This window comes from Genypterus blacodes, unplaced genomic scaffold (genome assembly GCF_046128005.1).
Source record: "Genypterus blacodes isolate CSIRO-AG114 ecotype Tasmania unplaced genomic scaffold, CSIRO-AGI_Gbla_v1 ptg000133l_1, whole genome shotgun sequence".
Taxonomy (NCBI): Eukaryota; Metazoa; Chordata; class Actinopteri; order Ophidiiformes; family Ophidiidae; genus Genypterus; species Genypterus blacodes.
The window spans coordinates 5,111,449-5,129,706 of record NW_027466935.1 but is presented as its reverse complement, the minus strand read 5'-3'; the positions used below and the strand labels follow the sequence as shown (position 1 = coordinate 5,129,706).

The 18,258-nt window shown below is 43.6% G+C and overlaps 2 protein-coding genes across 5 annotated transcripts; one reads left to right on the top strand and one right to left on the bottom strand.

Annotated features, from left to right (window-relative positions):
* Window positions 1–822: 822 nt before the first annotated feature.
* On the bottom strand, window positions 823–4,077 carry c9 (complement component 9). Its single transcript, XM_076163813.1, has 11 exons — window positions 3,967–4,077; window positions 3,767–3,851; window positions 3,531–3,681; window positions 3,302–3,443; window positions 2,993–3,131; window positions 2,499–2,915; window positions 2,142–2,382; window positions 1,915–2,046; window positions 1,655–1,830; window positions 1,324–1,558; window positions 823–1,229 (listed from the first exon to the last, which is right to left on the bottom strand). The coding sequence occupies exons 1-11, from the start codon at window positions 4,023–4,025 to the stop codon at window positions 1,072–1,074; spliced, it is 1,935 nt and encodes a 644-aa protein (XP_076019928.1). The 5' UTR covers window positions 4,026–4,077; the 3' UTR covers window positions 823–1,071.
* A 5,024-nt stretch (window positions 4,078–9,101) lies between these two features.
* dab2 (DAB adaptor protein 2) lies at window positions 9,102–18,138 on the top strand. 4 transcript variants are annotated; one of them, XM_076163992.1, is made up of 15 exons: window positions 9,102–9,378; window positions 11,815–12,115; window positions 12,256–12,395; window positions 13,018–13,116; window positions 13,211–13,342; window positions 13,441–13,524; window positions 13,787–13,813; window positions 13,888–13,938; window positions 14,030–14,092; window positions 15,185–15,805; window positions 16,344–16,464; window positions 16,572–17,222; window positions 17,335–17,522; window positions 17,639–17,728; window positions 17,825–18,138. In XM_076163992.1, exons 2-14 carry the CDS (start codon window positions 11,971–11,973, stop codon window positions 17,708–17,710), a joined length of 2,394 nt encoding a protein of 797 aa, XP_076020107.1. In that variant the 5' UTR covers window positions 9,102–9,378; window positions 11,815–11,970; the 3' UTR covers window positions 17,711–17,728; window positions 17,825–18,138. The 4 variants fall into 4 exon arrangements, with proteins under 4 accessions (XP_076020107.1, XP_076020108.1, XP_076020105.1 ...); XM_076163993.1 differs by having other exon boundaries at window positions 9,103–9,378; window positions 16,572–17,120; window positions 17,820–18,138; XM_076163990.1 differs by having other exon boundaries at window positions 9,104–9,378; window positions 17,820–18,138.
* Window positions 18,139–18,258: the final 120 nt, after the last annotated feature.

Sequence of the window (18,258 nt, the reverse complement as noted above, 5' to 3'; positions counted from 1 at the left end):
GAGATGGTTTCTTCCCTTTTCCCTTATATGTTAAGGTTCTCTTTGAGTTTGTCCTCGTCTTCCTTAAGCGCTTTGGGCGGGGTTTGGAATTTTCCTGATATTGTGGGTCTGTAAAGCCCTTTGAGAATAAAATTGACTCGACTTGACTGAGACAAAATCTAATATCATAGCGTATCCCAAGTGTAATAAAGGACACAAGGTGGACATTTTAGGTAATATTGTTAGATCCCTTATTTCAAATTTGCTGAGGTGTTTTTTAAGGAAAACTGACTGGTATTACAGCAATATGGAAAAATCCCCATCAGGTTTCCGTGTTCACATGTGTGTGGGTGAGCAGCTTCAGCTACATGACACCTAAGAGATGAACATACAGATAGTAGAGACATCCTTAAGGCTCACGGTCAGCCTCCAACTCATCTGGTTCTCATTTACTACAGCTGGCTGGAATGTGTGTGTGTGTGTGTGTGTGTGTGTGTGTGTGTGTGTGTGTGTGTGTGTGTGTGTGTGTGTGTGTGTGTGTGTGTGTGTGTTCTCACAAATGAGTTATTAGCCCATTAATACAGACTTCTGCGAACACTCTTTTAAGCGAGCCACAGTTGAAAGACGGTATTGTTTACAGGTAAAAAAACCAAAGTTCTCCAGTGTCCAGATAGAAGCATGATTTACTATTGGACGGCACACACTCTTGTTTTTCTCAGCATGCTATTATTAAACTAAACCACTTAGATGATTTAATGTTATACTATACATGTACAACAAATCAAAAGATACAATTTGTGATGTTGTTTTCTTTGAAGAGGGCATTTAATGAAATCACACATGTTTTTGGAACCATTTATGTTTATTGGTGTTGGGGTCACATGTAAATGTACCAGGAAAGACAAATTTACAATCTCGATACTTTCCAAATTCAATATTATTCTTTACACAAAATCTACAAACAAAACATCTATGAATGAACGAACATGTTTATAATTTGCTTCATCTGTCTCTGAACTGTTCAATATGGATCCGCTCTTTGAGTCTAGAGCTCTTTCACAGTTCAACCAAAGTGATGTATGTGTTAGAAATCTAACAGTACTCTTCGCTCACGGCATCTCCTCTGCACGCGGCGCCGGTGAGACCCTCCGTGTTGCAGTTGCGTGTCCTGGTCCGCATCCCTCTGCTACACGGACGCCAACTGGACCAGCATGACCAGTTGCCCTCCTGAGGGACGGTCGGTCTGGTACCTGCAAAGCCATTAACGTCCGCATTAACTCGAGCAAGCCAAAGAAAGAAGAGGGTCGAATCCAGTTGCTCTGCGTTTTCATTGTTTCCCCTTACCTCCATATGGCGCTTTATCTCCTCTGAAATTCTGGCAGGCCAAACCTTCAAACAGACTCTGGCAGAGACAGATACACTTCCCATCCATCAGAGCCAGGGTGCCTCCGTTTTGACAAGGCTTACACTTACACACGTTGTACATGGCGACATAGTCTTCTGTGGCCTGCTTCAGATTGGATATCTTAGCGTTGGCATCGGGTATATCCAGCGGAATCAATGAATAGATGGGGTCCGGCTGTGAGGAAGAGTAGACATAGCAACGTCAGAGATTTTCAGTTATGTTTTGGAGCAGAAGTGACAAAGGAAAGTAGGAGGTGTTGTTGCTCCCTACATCGCTGTGAAGCAGTGCGGGGGCCATGGCTATGGTCCGGGCCCAATCCTGGTAGGTACTGATATCCATCACTCCCTCTCGATCTAATTTGGCCCTCATGGCGACAGCACTCTCTAGAGTCCCTCCTTTTACCGACGTAATCACTTTGTCCACTAGTGCTTTTCCGGAATGCTCATCTGTGTAAAGGAAGCAAACCGTTTATAGCGACTTTCTTGGATTTGTATAAATTTGCGCAGGTGTGGCAGAATGGACGTACAGACCTGTTCCGGTTGGGTTTACTTTTTTACAATATTCAGGTTTGACATGAGCCGATCCATCAGTCAGGCCCCCGGCACTAAATTCTGCCGAGATGCCTACTTTGATGCAATCCTGAACCGATCTCTGCGTCAGATCTGAAAGGGGCGTGAAACATGGAAATCAAGTCAAACTGATGAAAGAACATGAACTTTTTCGGGAACCTACACCTAAGGAACGCACATTTACGTACTTTTAGTCTTGATGGTGTCCTGATTGAGAACGTAGATCAGCTCATATTCGCCACCGGACTTCCCGTTTTTGGTGTAATGAGTTCCGTAGTCCTCGATGAAGGCGAAATAGATGCCCCTCTCGTACTGCACAGGCAGAGATTTGGCATGCTCGATGAATTCCTCTGCCACTTGGAGCTGACGTGAGCGCATCCTGTAGGTGCTCAGCTGGACTTTGCCTTTCACTCGCATGAAGCTCTTGTTCTGAGGGTACAGGAGGGAAGAATCAGTCAATGCAGATGATTTAGTTTGCGTGTTTTGATGTTTTCTGATGTGCTAGAAATTGATTTCTGCTCTGGAAATAGCTTGAGACTATTTACCTTAATTTTGGTGTACTCGTTGACTTGCCTTAACATCTCAGTCCTGGTGAATCCTGCCTCCAAAGACAACTTGAACTCTGGTTTAAGTTTAGCGACAGGGTTGGCAGCAGGCGCAGCAGGCGCAGCACCGGCACGGGGTGCGGCGTCGGCATCGGGTGCGGCGTCGGCATCGGGTGCGGCGTCGGCATCGGGTGCGGAGTCGGCATCGGGTGCAGGTTCAGAATTAGTTTCAGGTTCAGAATTAGTTTCAGGTTCAGGGATTGCGCCACAGTTGCTAGAACACATGGACTTCTCAGTCGGCTTGAATTTGAAGGACAATCCGGCATCAAGCTTGAGAGTAATCTCAGTCATCATTTCCTTTAAAAGGCTGTGTGTGTCTTCGTAGAGCTCTCTGGAAAACGTTTCTTCAACTTGAGTCTGGAAAGGCGCGGTCGGAAAAGTGTTACAGGAGGGCATATAGTCAATGCAAACGCATACTTCCTCACAAGGCCTACCTGATATGAGAGGACGCCAACATTCCAGGGGAGCCTGTCGGTAATCCCAGTGTTGGGATTTCTCACTTGGTGGCACATGCCATTGAAGAAATCATTGTTGAAGGGGTTCATTCTGGGATCTGAGCCCAAGAGGTTGACGCTGGTGTGTGGACACAATGACCATGTTAAGGTATTTGAGCTTCCTGCTCATGTAGAGGTTCAGCAACTTGATAAAGAGTCACTTATTTACGTCTATGTATACCAGTATGTCGCTTTAATGCTATCCCACCAATTAACAGTCCAGCGCCCGTTCACTGACAATGCTCTTACCCGTATCCGGCTGTCCTGCCTTGCTCATTGCTCTCCAGGACTGTCTGACCACAGGGTCTTTTCCCCGGATCGCAGTCCTCATCTGATCCGTCCTGACAATCGTAGTCGCCATTGCACTGTAGTCTCCTCTTGATGCAATAACCTGCAGTGGGATAGAGTTGATGATGACGATGATGAGGGACTAAAATGATTAAAAGGGATGAAGAAGAAGAGGAAGAAACTGCAGTACCTGACTCGCACTGGAACTCTGTGCCGCCGCAAACAGGAGGCATCGGGACAACACACGCCGCATTTGTCGCACAGGACTCCCTGTCACCGATGGAGCCCAGACAGGCCTGACCACCAAACTGGCCGAACACCGACACGCTGCGAGAGCGCCTCTGAGAATTCACCCAATACAATATAACACTTTGTTGTTGTTTGCCACTACAGACTCATACTTTGATACACCTTCAACAGACTCACCCGAGTTTTGGTGCAGGGATCACAGGGGGTCCAGTCTGACCAGCGGTTCCATGCACAGTTCACTGCAGGTGGATCTGGAACTCCCCTTAAATATACAATTGAAGCATCTCAGTTAATTCTGATTTCTATACCCCAGATCCTTTTATAGCACATGACAAACGGAACTCTTTTGTCGTGAAAAAGGTAAAAGGTGTACGTACTTTACTTCACCAATGAGTGCCAGAGTTAGACACAGGCCACAGAATGTTAGAGTCCTCATGATGAAGCTGTGAAATCGAATCAGGTAAGTAGGGTAGGCTTCTTATATGCACCCACTCTGTTAATGATTATGCACCCAAAAAACGGACTTTGTTGTTCTGTCCCCGAAAAAAATCAATGCTTTAGTTTTTTTAGTTTTCAAGTGTAGCAATATTGATTTGGAGTCTGGATACTCCCAAGGCAGAGTTTCTACAGCTCAAGTGTGTTTGTATTTGGACGTTTTACTCTCTCGAGTCAATATATTTTGCGTTTCTTTCACGACGTGGGCGAAGACTCGTCAGTCCTATGAAGCAATAAGAAGGCAAAAGTCAAAATGATTCATTCGTTCATTCATTCATTCTGTTTACTGTTTATTTACTCACAGGAAACATTTTCTTGCACACTAATCTTCCTCTCTGCAGTGATATAAGTTTTAAATTGTAATTTTTTTTTTTTACATCCTGAAGTTACATTGATTGTTCATGATTCATAACTTTATTATCTCTGTTTTGTGGTTTGAGATTTGGCTGGTGATCTTTTTGTTGTCTGTTTGTTAATTTCTATGTTTCCGCGGTGATGCAATTATTCAGGCAGGTTTACAGGAAAGCAGAGCAAATATTGAAGGAGGCAGCTTTTTTTCCCTCTTGTAGTACATTGACATGGTACATTTAGGTCATTGTGGGAAATTAGGAAACTGTATGACAGGACACAACACACACATACAACACACACACAGACACACACATGACAGACCACTTTTGTTTTCATAAGGACATTGTATGTGTGTATGGGTGTGTGTCCACTCAGCTCAGTGTTTGCTGCTCTGATTTGTGTAGTATGTGTTGCAGTGTAAGTTAATTTCCACTAGATGGCGACATTTAATAAATTAAATGTCCAGTATATTTAGTCATACACGGTTTTTGGATTTGTGTACTGAACACAAGTGTGAAGATGTCAATAGTATGACATAACACATCCAGTTGCATTTATGTATTGCAATTTCTTATATTTTGGTGTTTTTTTGGTTTTGTTTTGTGCAAGCAGCACTTGCACAATGTGCAGGAAGTGCCAGTCTGTTGAACCTAATGATCTATCATGTGATCTTCAAGGCGTTTGCTGACCGAGCAGTTCTTGTTCTTCAAAAGGAGGGGGGGGGGAAGAGTGTGTATAAACTTAAGGGAAAGCAGAATAAGGAAAGCATGTAGGACTCGACATTACAATCAGATTGTTCACTTTTCCTTGATCTGGTATCAGGTATGAGTTTTGTATTATCGTTGGAATAATTCAGCAACACACAAACTACAGTCAGATGTCTTCGCTCGTTCATTTGAGAGTGTAAAAGAGCTGTTAAGTTCCCAAACTGACGGATATTTTCTGCTGACTTGAATAAACACAAGCCGAACTGTATTCCCTGATGTCTCCACAGTCAATCTGGGGCCTGCCTTCTCCCGTCTCTTTCCCTGGCCTTGATAAACGCCTGCATGCAGAGTCGGGTTAGTCTCATGGCTGCGTGGTCATGGCCCGCTAGAGAGGCGCAAATATGTGCTGAAGTCACCACTTTTACCATGTTTGACAGTTTCCCCTTGCTTTCTCAGGAAACCAGAGGGTAGGTAAGGTGCTTGGCCCATATTTCTCCGGAGAAAGACTTCCTGTTTTTTGGAGGGTACGTTTGAACGGTCTGTGGACGGACTTCTGGTACCGCCTGGTGTCCTGGTCTCCACTCATTTAAACACTACAAGTGCTTTGTCATCATGTTTTATAGAATACCATGTCATTACTTAGTACATTTTTCTGCAGCAAAGAAAAAAGGTTGTACTTGTGTTGGCAGTTGAGAGTTAAAAGAATGGAGACAGACAGAGGGAGGATAAAATCAAAGACTGCCTCAATTATGGACTGGAGATAAGTGGCTATCTGAGGTTCTGGTTATGACTGCAGGATTCAGGCCTTAAACGCTTGATGTTTGGATTGTGGCCTTCCTGTCATAAACTAAGGAAAGGACGCTTCCCATTAGATTGCCTCTGTCAGCATTTTTATAATGTGCTGAACTGAACTGGCTTCTGAAATACTGTGTGGTCTATTTTCTGAACCATCCTTTAAGAAAAAACACAAATCCTAAATCTCTCGTTATTTTATCGTCGACAGGAAAATGTGGAATCCAAAGTTTTGACCTATGAAAGTGGGCGGTTGTGGGCGTGTCACTGACATATTCAGAAGAACAGGAAAGCATTACTTTATCCTAACGTCATCAGACATGCTACTAGGTCACAGAGACACAACACACACAGATGTCATTATGGCCAAAATGGGAAAAAAATGTTTGTGTGCTTTATTATCAAATGCTGAATACTGTTGACTATAGGTTAAATGTCAAAATGGGCATCTGTCTGTTTGCACAATATAAGATACTGTATGTGGAAATTAATATTATAATGATCACCACAATTTTTGCATTTGTCTTTGGATTTTTTCAAATCTGACAAAATGTCTCCTCATACAAAATGGCTGTTGAATTTGTCATGAAAAGGAGCGTTCGTTCATACAATCTGGACTTTGGCCACTGGATAGGAAAACAGACACTTTCTCAGTGTGTTATAATCTGGTTCCCCGAGGGGTTCATCTTTTTAATTACAGCCTCTGTCAGCAGAATACAGGATACAAAGCCAGGAAGGACATCCTTCCTTTGTCCCTTTCCTCTCTCTCCTCCTCCCTTTCTAACACTACACAGACACCTTCACATATCTTGGTTTGCAAGGAATTCATTGTTGAGGTCAGACAAAATTGCTTCTGATTCTGTATTATGAACTAAACTATTTTTTGCTACTGTGTGGAGTTGAATCAGCACAAAGAATATTATTATTGTAGTGTTTGATTATGGGTTGATCACTCAGATGTATCCTGCTTTATCTTTCTTCAAATCATTTGATTACATTTCGATTTTGCTATATTACCACATTCTTCTCTTCACTGAACCTAAACAAACACATATTGCGAAAATTGTGAATCTCAAGACATAACATCATTTCCTATCTGACAGATGATGTTTTTTCCACTGAAATGTGCTCACTGGATGCTTACAACAGCAAAAACAAAACTGTCATAGTTGAGTCACAATTATTCCTTATCATTTAGTGAAGGAAGCAAACTTGACTTAGATGACGAAGCAGGCCGGTTTCAGCCAACAGCTCACTCTGTTCAAAGGCTTTTCTTTCTGTCTTTCTTTCTTTTCTCTGTCATGGTATTAACCTACGTGTTGTTTAAGTTTATCGCAAATCAAATGAGCGTGCTTTGGACTCGCAGGAGAAGATGGAAGAGGGATGTTGCGGTTTTCATCTTGTGGTAACAGCAAAAGTGAGTCTGTGTCACTCATGTTGTGTAAGAATGAATTCCTTTACCATTCTAGGCTAAAGGGCACCCAAACATTTCCACTTTCTATACATTGTCCGGTCTTGTTACACAAACCTGGCAACAAACAATAGAAAATCTAGTTCTTCATGCTTCATAATGCCAAAATTGTAAATGCCAATAAGATAATAAATAAATAAATTTATATGATATGGCATCTTAATTAATAATAAACCAGAAGTTAGGATCATTAGAACAAGGTGATGGATGTTATTGATAGCCTATTTGTTATCAATTAATAATAGAAATATAGTATGTTGCAATAAAGATTCTAAAAGCATCTTCCACGAAAGAATGTAACGTATAATGACAAGACAAAGAGGAACTTTAAAACATCAGCATTTAATGAAAAATCATCCGAGTCATGATATTTGATTTGTATAAAAGGACCAGAATGATAAATCCTATAAAATCAATTGAAAACAGCATCACTAGCTGCACATTGTTAGTTGGTAAGAAAGGTTTAATTTAAATGATTGACAGGTTTTTATGATGCAGTAAATTAAATATTGCAGCCATTTTTTATTCAAATCCTTAAAATAAACTATACGAGTTTACTTTACACTCATATATATAATTTAAGGTTGCTTTAATCAATTTCTGACTACTAGGGGAGGAGAACTTTGTTACAACAACTGTTACCATGCCGGCCAATTATAGGCCTTTCATGCCTGTTACACATTTTACTTGTTAAACAGGAACAGCAGGTGTTACTAATAAACATTAATGATGTCTCTACTCCATGTAGGCGTCTCTGTAAGACCGCATACACAGAACCAGGGCCCCCAATGCTGACATCACTAATTGGAATTAAACTGTAAATAGTAGCGCTATTAGCTGCACCTTGTGTTTAAAAATTAAATCTGTCAGCTGGGAGATATTTAGCCTACTAATGCCTGCAGTGTGTGAGTGTGTGTGTGTGGGAGAAGCATGTGTCACTGCGCGAGGTAAGTGTGATGGAGTCTCGGCCGTTTGTTTTGTGTCAGAATGAGCCTTTTCACATCTACACACACACCACATCAGACACAAGTGCGACCCACAAATGAGTCTTGTGAGTTAAATAGCTGAAGAAATGTAAGTATAAAGTTCAAAATGTAAAGAAATGAGTTGTAGCCCATTGATAAACATTGTAAGTTAATTATAGCAACAGTATCCACTCACTGTTGTTTCTATCCATGTGATGCCCGTCGTCATTTATCTGGGAAAGGTCAGTAGTTACTTTTGTTTCCTGGTTGTTTGGTGCTGGACAGCTGTCAGAGCGTCTTTGTTGGAAGTGGCTGTCTACCATGTGGTTTTATGGGGGAATCTGGTGAGGTAAGCGGTAAACATACAGTGTGTGTTTCTTGGCTTGGAACCCAATGAAAGTTATAAAAAAAAATCAATGAAGCGCTGCAAAGTTGGGTGATATTCCCACCGGGTTCCATCCAGTGACCCGGTGACCCTATGAGCCAAACGTCAAACCTGCTCCTCCATGACAGACAAACACCAGAGCAGATCACACTTTACTGACGCCATTTCGTTTGCATACACACTTCAATTCAAGTTGTACTTCATTTGAATTAGGATCAGATTATAAAGGGGAAAATCTTACATCATTATGTGCAAGCTTACAGGAAATGTACAGTGTGTGTGGGGGGGTGTATGGGGGTGTGTTCCCAGTAAGACAACCTCCCCCATTTCTGTGCAGCACTCCTCTGTCAGTTAAGGGTTAAACTGGGAGGTTGCAGTAGCCTCTCTCTCTCTCTCTCTCTCTCTCTCTCTCTCTCTCTCTCTCTCTCTCTCTCCCTCTCTCCTTTCTGTCCACGGCACAGCGGAACACATCTGACTCCAGCTCATTTCCCGAAGCTGTGTTTGATTTGACTCATTCACACCAAGAGCTGCACACAGGCATCACCAGGGAGACACACACACTGAAAAGCATTTCCACATTTCCAGGATTTACAGAACTCTGGGTGCGTTTAAAAAAAGAAAAGGTGAGTTTCTCTGTTATTAACATTAGTTTGCATCAGTGTGTTCACTCAAGGGAAACCAAAGAATTACAGGTAGTGTTTTGGCTGAAGTTAGTGAAAGTACTGTCAGTCGAGCTGAACTACTGGTTTGAACTGGTTTCCTTCCAAGTAAATTTAGAAAAAGGTTGCTTAAAATAACCCAGCTTCCTTCATTTCGCCTAAATCCTACTGGTAGCTTTGAGATAAACTGCTTTAAAGTTGTTCTCTCAGTTTAGATTGTGACTCTGTGGCATTTTCGGGATCTTTTTCTGGCTCCGATCGCACAAACGACTTTGGCATGTCATCTCAAAGTTTTTCCCCCAGTAAAAGGCCTCTCGGAACACGACTGTAAATGGGTTCTTAAGTGGTACAGAAAGCCATTGTAGCCCGGTTTTACTGCTGGGCCGCTTTCAGGTTGTATGAAAAAGTGTTTGCCCTCTGTGTTCACAGTGGGCCTGTGGTATTTCACCATCTCATTCACTTGCAGACTGAGTCATTCCCTGATTTCCTCCAGATGTGCAGTAGTTTACATTTCCTGACAGCTCAGGATTGTGACATTTCTGTCCTTTCACGGCTCTTATTCTGCTGAATTCACACTTGTGCTCTGTGGTCCGTCTCAGGCTGAAACTTTCCCCCCCGCTGTTGTTTGTATTGTGAGCATAGGCCCACGTTCTATAATGGAGGATCTTATAGCCCTGTTTTGACCTCGTCCGTCATCTGTCAGCAGTAAAATAGCAGGTTAGATATTAAGATGTAATCCTTTAACTCCAATCTGCTCAGAACTGCTGACATTTCATCCTTTTTTATTAGGCTTCTCTCTGGCAGTGGGGGTGAAGCATTAGGACTCTGATACTACTGAAGTTACTGGACAACTAAAATCATGTGTCAGTCCCTGGTAATGGAGCATTAACAACCACCCTGTGTGTGTGTGTGTGTGTGTGTGTGTGTGTGTGTGTGTGTGTGTGTGTGTGTGTGTGTGTGTGTGTGTGTGTGTGTGTGTGTGTGTGTGTGTGTGTGTGTGTGTGTGTGTGTGTGTGTGTGTGTGTGTGTGTGTGTGTGCGCGCGTCCGTCCCCAAACATACACTCTGCCCTGCATGTTTCCATGTCTTCAAAGCTCCATTCTGCATAAAATGAAAGGTTTATTGTTTTACAGCTGTACAGTAGCTCTTGTGAGGCATTGGTAATTATAGCACATTTTTCATACGTCTGCGTTGAACACTTCAGTTTAGATTCAAAGTTTGCGTACAGCAGCTTCCACGTTGCTGTGTATTTGTATCGATACACACACGTGGACCTCTGATACGGTCAGATATGAGGTCATCGTGGGCTCAAACCGGCAATGAACCTCACATCTTATCTGTTATCGCATCCTGTATAGCTGCAATTTCCTTTGTGAATGAACAGATTACCTGCCTGAAGGTGAACGAGTGTGGACCACGTTTTGCATTGCATTCTGGGTCATTTGCCCCATGATTTCACATGACCAGATTGACCAGCTTCCACATGTGTTCATGGTCACTCCGAAGACACTGATTTCAGTCTGTAATCGACTGGCTGGGCATCACGAGGTCTTTTGCTTGTTAGCGTAAAAACTAACCTCCTGTAATTGCTCAACCTTTGTCCACTTGGCAACCTTTGCTCAGAACCACAGCTCTGCTTCAGTGCAGTGAAGCCATCTAGCCCCGAAGGTACGTCCGACCCTCACCGAGCCGATTGTGATGTTTGTGTCCAACGTCACTCAGAGTAGATTTTGTTTTTATTTTATCATATGTCTTTGCCGATTTCAGACTGCGATTTAGTTGAGAGTTCTTGTGGATCACAATACAGCCAGTTTGTTGCAGCCCAAGGAAGGTGAGGGGATGTTTAACTTTCTTCTCTGCAGTTATGTTGAGTTTTGCATGAAAGAGTCAGTTGGCAGATGAAGACGTCGACCTGCTTGTCTTGGTATGAAGATGCATACCTGAGTCACAGATGGCATCCAGGTGTGACCATTATTATTAAATCAGGACTGGTGATTTACTTCTCAAATCCAGTGGCCTGGTCAGCACTATGGATCTAATGAAAAAAAGGAAAGTCCTTCATCATCCCCTGACTGTTTTACAGGGCAGAAGCACTTACGCAGCAAGTGTGGAGAACGGGTTAAATGTGTGATACAGGCTGTTACTCCGTCTCACCCTTCTGAAGACGTGGTGTTTTATAGATCATCTGGATTGTTGTGCTTCTTTGCTTGACAGAAGTCAGAGGTTGTAAAGGTTTACAAGTGCGCTGTTAAAAGAATATGATCGCGCACAATGTGCACACAATCAATCTGCAACCACTTACACAACCTTTTCCAAAAAGGTGTGAAGGACCTGGTTTGCCCTCTCTAACAGTCTCCTTCCCCCCACCTTCCTCCTCTTTTGCTACTCTCCGCCGGCCTAGACGTGCAGAAGAAGAGCATGTGCGGCTTCTAAAAACCCTCTGCTCAGTTGACCTCCCTGCCCCCCACCCCCCCGGAACACGGAGCCGCCATCTCTGCGTTTAGCCCTCCCCCCTCCCCCGCCTGCTCACCTGTCCTCTTGAGGTCGAGTCCACATCATGTCGGCAGAGGTGGAGAACAGCGCGCCTGTCCCGGCTGACCCCAGCGCCCCGTCGGCGCCTGCGACACCCGCCTCCACCACCCCTCCAAACTCTCCTGCGACGGCCACAACCAAGCCGCCACTCAAGAAAGAGAAGAAGAAAGGTGAGTAGTAAAAGGCGACACATTGATCCCGTGGCTTAGATTTTCGATTGGAATTTTCAGGCTGAATTTGAATTTGATTTTGTCGATTAGTGAAGGTGAACAGTGTTTTTTTTTTTTTTTCTTCTTCTTCTTTTTTGCAGTCGCAGAGAAATCAGACGAGTACCTGCTGGCCAGGTTTCAAGGGGACGGCGTGCGGTATAAGGCCAAGCTGATTGGCATTGATGATGTCCCAGACGCCAGAGGAGACAAGATGTGCCAGGACTCCATGATGAAACTGAAGGTGCAGCATGGGACCAATTCTGTGTCCTGTTAGCGATTTAGATACATGGAAAACATTAAGGATATTGAATTCTTAAAGCTGGGACCTGTAATAAACTCCTACAAATGTGCGTGAGGATCTGAAATTGCATGTTACTAAGATTAGACGTTGTTCCTCATATCATGTTATTGAGGAATCAAATTGTCATGGCGTGCCAGTTTATGCATTTTACTAAGATTATGTCTTAGATGACACCCTGACTCTCACACTATGTTTGTATTTTTGAGCTTTGCTTAAAGTCCAACAGTGTCACATTTTCCAGGTTTTGTAAAAAAAAAAAAAAAAGTTATTCCCTTCAGAAAGCCTCCTCTATTTTTGCTGTAGACCTTTTTCCCCTGCAGAGGGCGACATTGTTCAGACAGTTACAGATTCTAGCTTTGAATCAGTGGTTCTCAAACTATTTCTTTCGCGCCCCCCTTTTATAGATCAAAAGTTTTTGAAAATCACGGACAGCAGGATGGTCGCGCCCCCCCACTTTGAGAACCACTGCTTTAAATCATTCCTCATGCCTACTTAATTCACATACAAAATAAGTTAATATGTAGGTTTGTTTCTATCTTATTCATTGTGTCTCTTGGTCCAGGGCATGGCATTCGCAGCTCGATCCCAAGGGAAACACAAACAGAGGATCTGGGTCAACATTTCTATGTCAGGCATCAAGATCATTGATGAAAAATCAGGAGTGAGTTCTGCCATTCAATCACATTTGAGGAGCTCAAGCTGTTGTATTCCCTTCAGACATTTGGAAATGTTTATGATATGTGTGTGTCACTTAGGTGATTGAACAGGAGCATGTGGTGAATAAGATCTCCTTCATCGCTAGAGATGTGACAGATAACAGAGCGTTTGGATATGTGTGTGGAGCAGAGGGGCAGCATCAGTTCTTTGCCATTAAGACTGCCCAACAGGTAACACACAGAGAGAAACACAACAACACACAACGACCGCAGGACTGCAACGTGTAATGAACCACGGTGAACAATGTGCTCTGTTTGTCATCGTCCAGGCTGAGCCACTCGTGATTGACCTGAAGGATCTCTTCCAAGTCATCTTCAACATGAGGAAGAAAGAGACAGAGGCCTCGCAGAAGGTAACGGCTGCACAGGGAACATGGATTATGGGAGTTGGACAAAAGCGTTTCGAAACTAGTCCAGAGAGAACATTTGCTCTCCAAGAGAAAATGAAAAACATTTCCTCTGGGAAGACTGACAGGTTTTGCTGCGTCCTCCAGAGTGTCAACACTGCCTCCCTGTGCCTTTTCCATCAAACTACACCTTAAAATGCTGCATTGACACGTCCTGCCAGGAGTTATGCGACAAGCATAAGCACTTACAGTCTTCTTCTGTTTACAGGTTGAAAATGGCAGCACAGTTGTTGAGGTAAGCAGTCTAACCGTCTCTCCTTCAAATAGATCCCCTTTACTCAACACTGAGCCTTCTGCTTTTTCTTTCAGAATGGCGGCGATGCTTTGCTTAGTATGGACGGGGAAGTAAAACCTGCCCAAGTAAGGCTTTGTTGCATTTGAACCCATTGGTTAAACGGAAACATCCAAGAAATTGAGTATTTATGTCTTTGTGTTACTTTCTGACATGCAGCCAGTAGATCAGCTTAACCTTTTTGGAGACATGTCAACCCCTCCGGACATCCAGGGCCCAACTGTAAGTACTACCCTCATGTCAAGTGTGCCCTTTTCCTTAGCCATGACATGGACTTGCACATAGTCACTGAAGCACAGCGGGCCGTGTAAGTCATCCATTTCTGGGGAAGTATTTCTCTCAATACTCTAGTTGTGTCTCTTTCAGAAAACAGCATATGAAAGAGTCACTCTGGATTATCTCCCATGGTGATGGAGTTGTTCCCTAAGATATGTTTCATTGGATCTGAGCAAACTGGCTTCACTCCATTACCTCATCATTTCATCCCTTCCCAGATCATTCTGTGTGCAAACTCAATTCTATAAAGAGCGACAATTTCACTCTTGACTTACAAGAAAATCGAATTAAAATTGGTTCTGCCAAAGAGTCTTTTAGGAATTGAGTTTCCGATATGTGTTTATCAATCACAATGTTGTTTGTTTGTTGTCATCCTTCAAAGCTGCTACAAGTAGAAAATGAATCCATTTTTATTTAATATTGGTAATGCCTTAATTCATTAATAATCTCTGTTTTTTTCAAATTCTGATGCACTAATTGGAAGAATAATAAGAATATTAAAGTCAATCCCCTCAAGTCAGTCTTGAAATTATCCAGCTCATTGAATTTCCTGATTTCAACATTTGCGTTAGTGTTCTTCCTCTTTTTCTTCATTTGTTTATCCACGTCTTTTTTATCCCATGTGACTTTGCTCTTCAGGCTTAAAATGTAGAAAACAACACACAGAATTTTCCATTTTTCTACCGTATGCTGACGTGACATCCAGGGAATATTTCCAGTGGTTCCGACTGATTGGACCGTCGGTATTGAGAGATCACCTAATATAAAAGAATCAAAGGTGTAATGTGTCCCATCGTTACATGTGCAACAAACCGACCAGGAGAATCAGTAATATGTCAGTCAGGCACAGTCTTTAGGCGGGAACTGGAAGTAAGGGATACTATGAAACATAAATCTTCTACAGGTAGCAGCTTTGCATTGTCTTTTCACGCCATGTGATTCATTTGACATGATGTTAACACGTGCTTATCTCCTCCAGCAGAACTGATTCATGAATCTGTCTCTTCTCTCTCCCACCTTCCTTCTCATGTTAACCAGGACTCTAATGATATTCTCTTGCTGGACTTTACTGCTGAAGTTGACAACAATCAGAATTGCATAAAGGGAAACTCCTTTTTAACTTCCTGTGCCCCTAACCCATGGGCATCTCCCCAAACAGAGAATCCCTTTTGCTCCAGATTTGGCTACTTTCCAACCCCAGACAGTGATCCTTTCAGAGATGACCCCCTCTCCACATCACCCACCCAATCAGCCCCCAATAACTCACAGATTCCCCACAATGCCACCAATCACACACAGACCACCGCCAGTAGCATTACAACAATTATGAATGGTGTTGAGAATGGAGACTCCCAACACCTCAGTCAGCAGACGAACGGCTTATCCAGTAAGAATATGATCCTTGCTCTCAGTAATGGCCAGTGGCCACTGGGTGGCACAATGGCTGAGAGCTACACGGTTGCCATGGTGGAGGGGACGGACTCTGGGACTGTTCTTTCAAACAAAAACCCATTTTTTAATACGTCTTTGAAAACTTCCTCCCTCTCTAACGGCATTACTCATGACAAACGACCACCAGTGTCAGATTGCAAGGATTCGGTTGTCATTAACCCGCCTCCACAGAGCTCTAAGGCTGGACGGGGTCGAAGGAGTGCAAAGGTGAAATTCCATAGCGGGATGAATCATTCTGTTGCATGTGTGATGTCTGCAACTGGTTTTATGCACAGCTCCCAAAAATGTTATTTAGTTATCTGACTTTTCCTTTTCTGCACATTTGAGTTGTAAGCATCTGTTTGTTCCGACATACCTGAGGATGCATTTGGGTTTAGAGGAAATATTAGACTTTTGATTGAGAATGGCAGCTAAGGGCACTGTAGAGGCATCCTTTCTTTGGCTTTATCTCTAATGTGAATGGGACTAACTGCATGCGTGGTGGTCACATGCTTCAGACTGTCCTACTCAACAGTCAGATCTCCTTTGGACATCTCTGCTCACAATCCGTTTGTTTCTAACACTCATGCTTCAGTGAATAAGGAAGTGGTAAGTTGGGGTGCTTGCATGTGTAATAATGTTCATGTTAAAAGCATTTATTTATGTTTTTTTTTGAATCACCAATAAACCAATTATTGCTATCATGTATGGGAATGATGTAAACATGGTTGTAACATTATTTTGGGGCTTTGTTTTATGTGAATAGTCTTCATCAAGCGACTTGTTTGGAGCAGACCTGTTTGCTGCTCCTAGTCAGCCTGAGGGGTCTTCTGGTCCCAATGATCTGTTCACCAGTGCACCTGCCACCTCCTCCATAGCTGCTCTGGGTAATACACAATAGGGACATTTGGGTTTTAGGTGTAGCTAAGGAGTTGTAAGAGTAAGTAAGAGTTCCCATTTTATCCTCTATAAAAATCCTCTCTCTTTTTTCCAGGGACTCTCCAGTTAGGCCCTCCTGCCGCCACGACTATGCCTGGTGCAGGAATGTGGGGAGCCCCCGCCTCCATGTTCTCCATGCCAGGTGGTGTCGCCCATGTGGCGCCTCCAGGCCCCCGGCCCGCCTTCCCACAGCCGTCTGCCTTCGGTGGCCCACCTATACCGCCAACAGCCTGGAGCCAGCCAGCTCAGTTTGGTGTCCCACCCGTCTCCCCGCACCACACCTGGGCCCAGCCTCCACAAGCTGGGCCACTTGGTGCCCCAGGCTGGGGTCAGCCCGCCATGACTAATCCATTCCTGCCCGGCCCGTTCGCTGTAATGGGCGACCAGCATAATCCTTCACGCCCCCCTCCAAGGCCACCAGTAAAGGAGGCCCCTCCAAAGGTGGAGAACAGTGCCTTCACGGCTTTGGACCCCCTTGGAGAAAAGGAGAAGAAGTCCGGAAAGGAAATGTTCAAGGACTTCCAGCTCGCCAAGCCCCCTGCCATCCCAGCAAGGAAGGGGGAGCAAGGGTCCAACTCTGCAGCAGCGCCTGGCAACAGTGAAGGTGGAGCATTTGATCAGTACTTCTCTAATAAAGTAGGCATGGCCCAGGATTCTGCAGATCATGACGACTTTGATATCAAACAACTGTCGGCAGTTCCGAACGGTAAACCTGCTGTGACTCCAATCACGACAGCATACATCGCGAAAGTCGAGATGATGCATGCATCACTGAGAGAACTGTGACTAATTGTGACCTCTTCTCTTTGTCCGTGTAGATGTTCCTAAACCAGCTCCTGTGGCAGCTCCAGTCCCAGCTCAGAGCCTTAACCCAGGCCTCCTCGATGCTGCCTTCTCACCCGCTCCTCTTACAAACACTCCAGCACCAGCCGTCAATCAGAACATGTTTGATGAGGCATTTGGGGCTCCAAGTGCCAGTGCATTCGGAGCACCACTTATACCCATGGTAAGAAAGCGCCACACCTGAGTGAGGATTCTAATTCTCTATATGTCACAGTGTCCCATATTTGATGTCTGTATTCACTTTGACCTCTTTGTCCTTCGTCCTCATTCTTGCTTCAGAGCACTCCTGTTGGTCAGACATCTGGTTCCTCGGCTGCTTTTGATGACCCTTTTGGAAATCCCTTTGCTTGATCAATTATTTGGTTGCAGGCAAGTGCTTTTTTTATTCACGTGTGTTTTTTTCTTTAACTGTCTTTGTCTGTATTGGGTTTTTGCCATTTTCACAATTTGTCTCTCACAGAGCAGCTTGGATGGAGTCAATGGAGTGGTGAACAGAGATCTACACCATCAAAGAACATCTTGGGGACAAGCTGTGACAACACGCAAAAGACAATCCAAATGATGAAGCCTTCTATCTCTTTAACCCCTTCACCCCTTAATGTTGTTGTTTTTCTGTCCAATCAGTAGTTTCCTTATTTCTGAACTCCGTTGATCTGGCAGATGAAGTAAATGCGTCATGATCTGCTGAAGGAATAAGCAAAGTGTTTGAGAGAAGGCATGCCCAAAGATGTTCACTGCTGATATTGTCTGTATGAAAGAAATAAAATAATTCAATCATACCACTGCATGATGATGCATTTTATTAAACTGATGGAACTTTTTGTATTGGTGACAATTAACACATTCACAGGCCATATATCAGATGAATCCAAAGAAGAAAGAAAGACATACATTTGCCA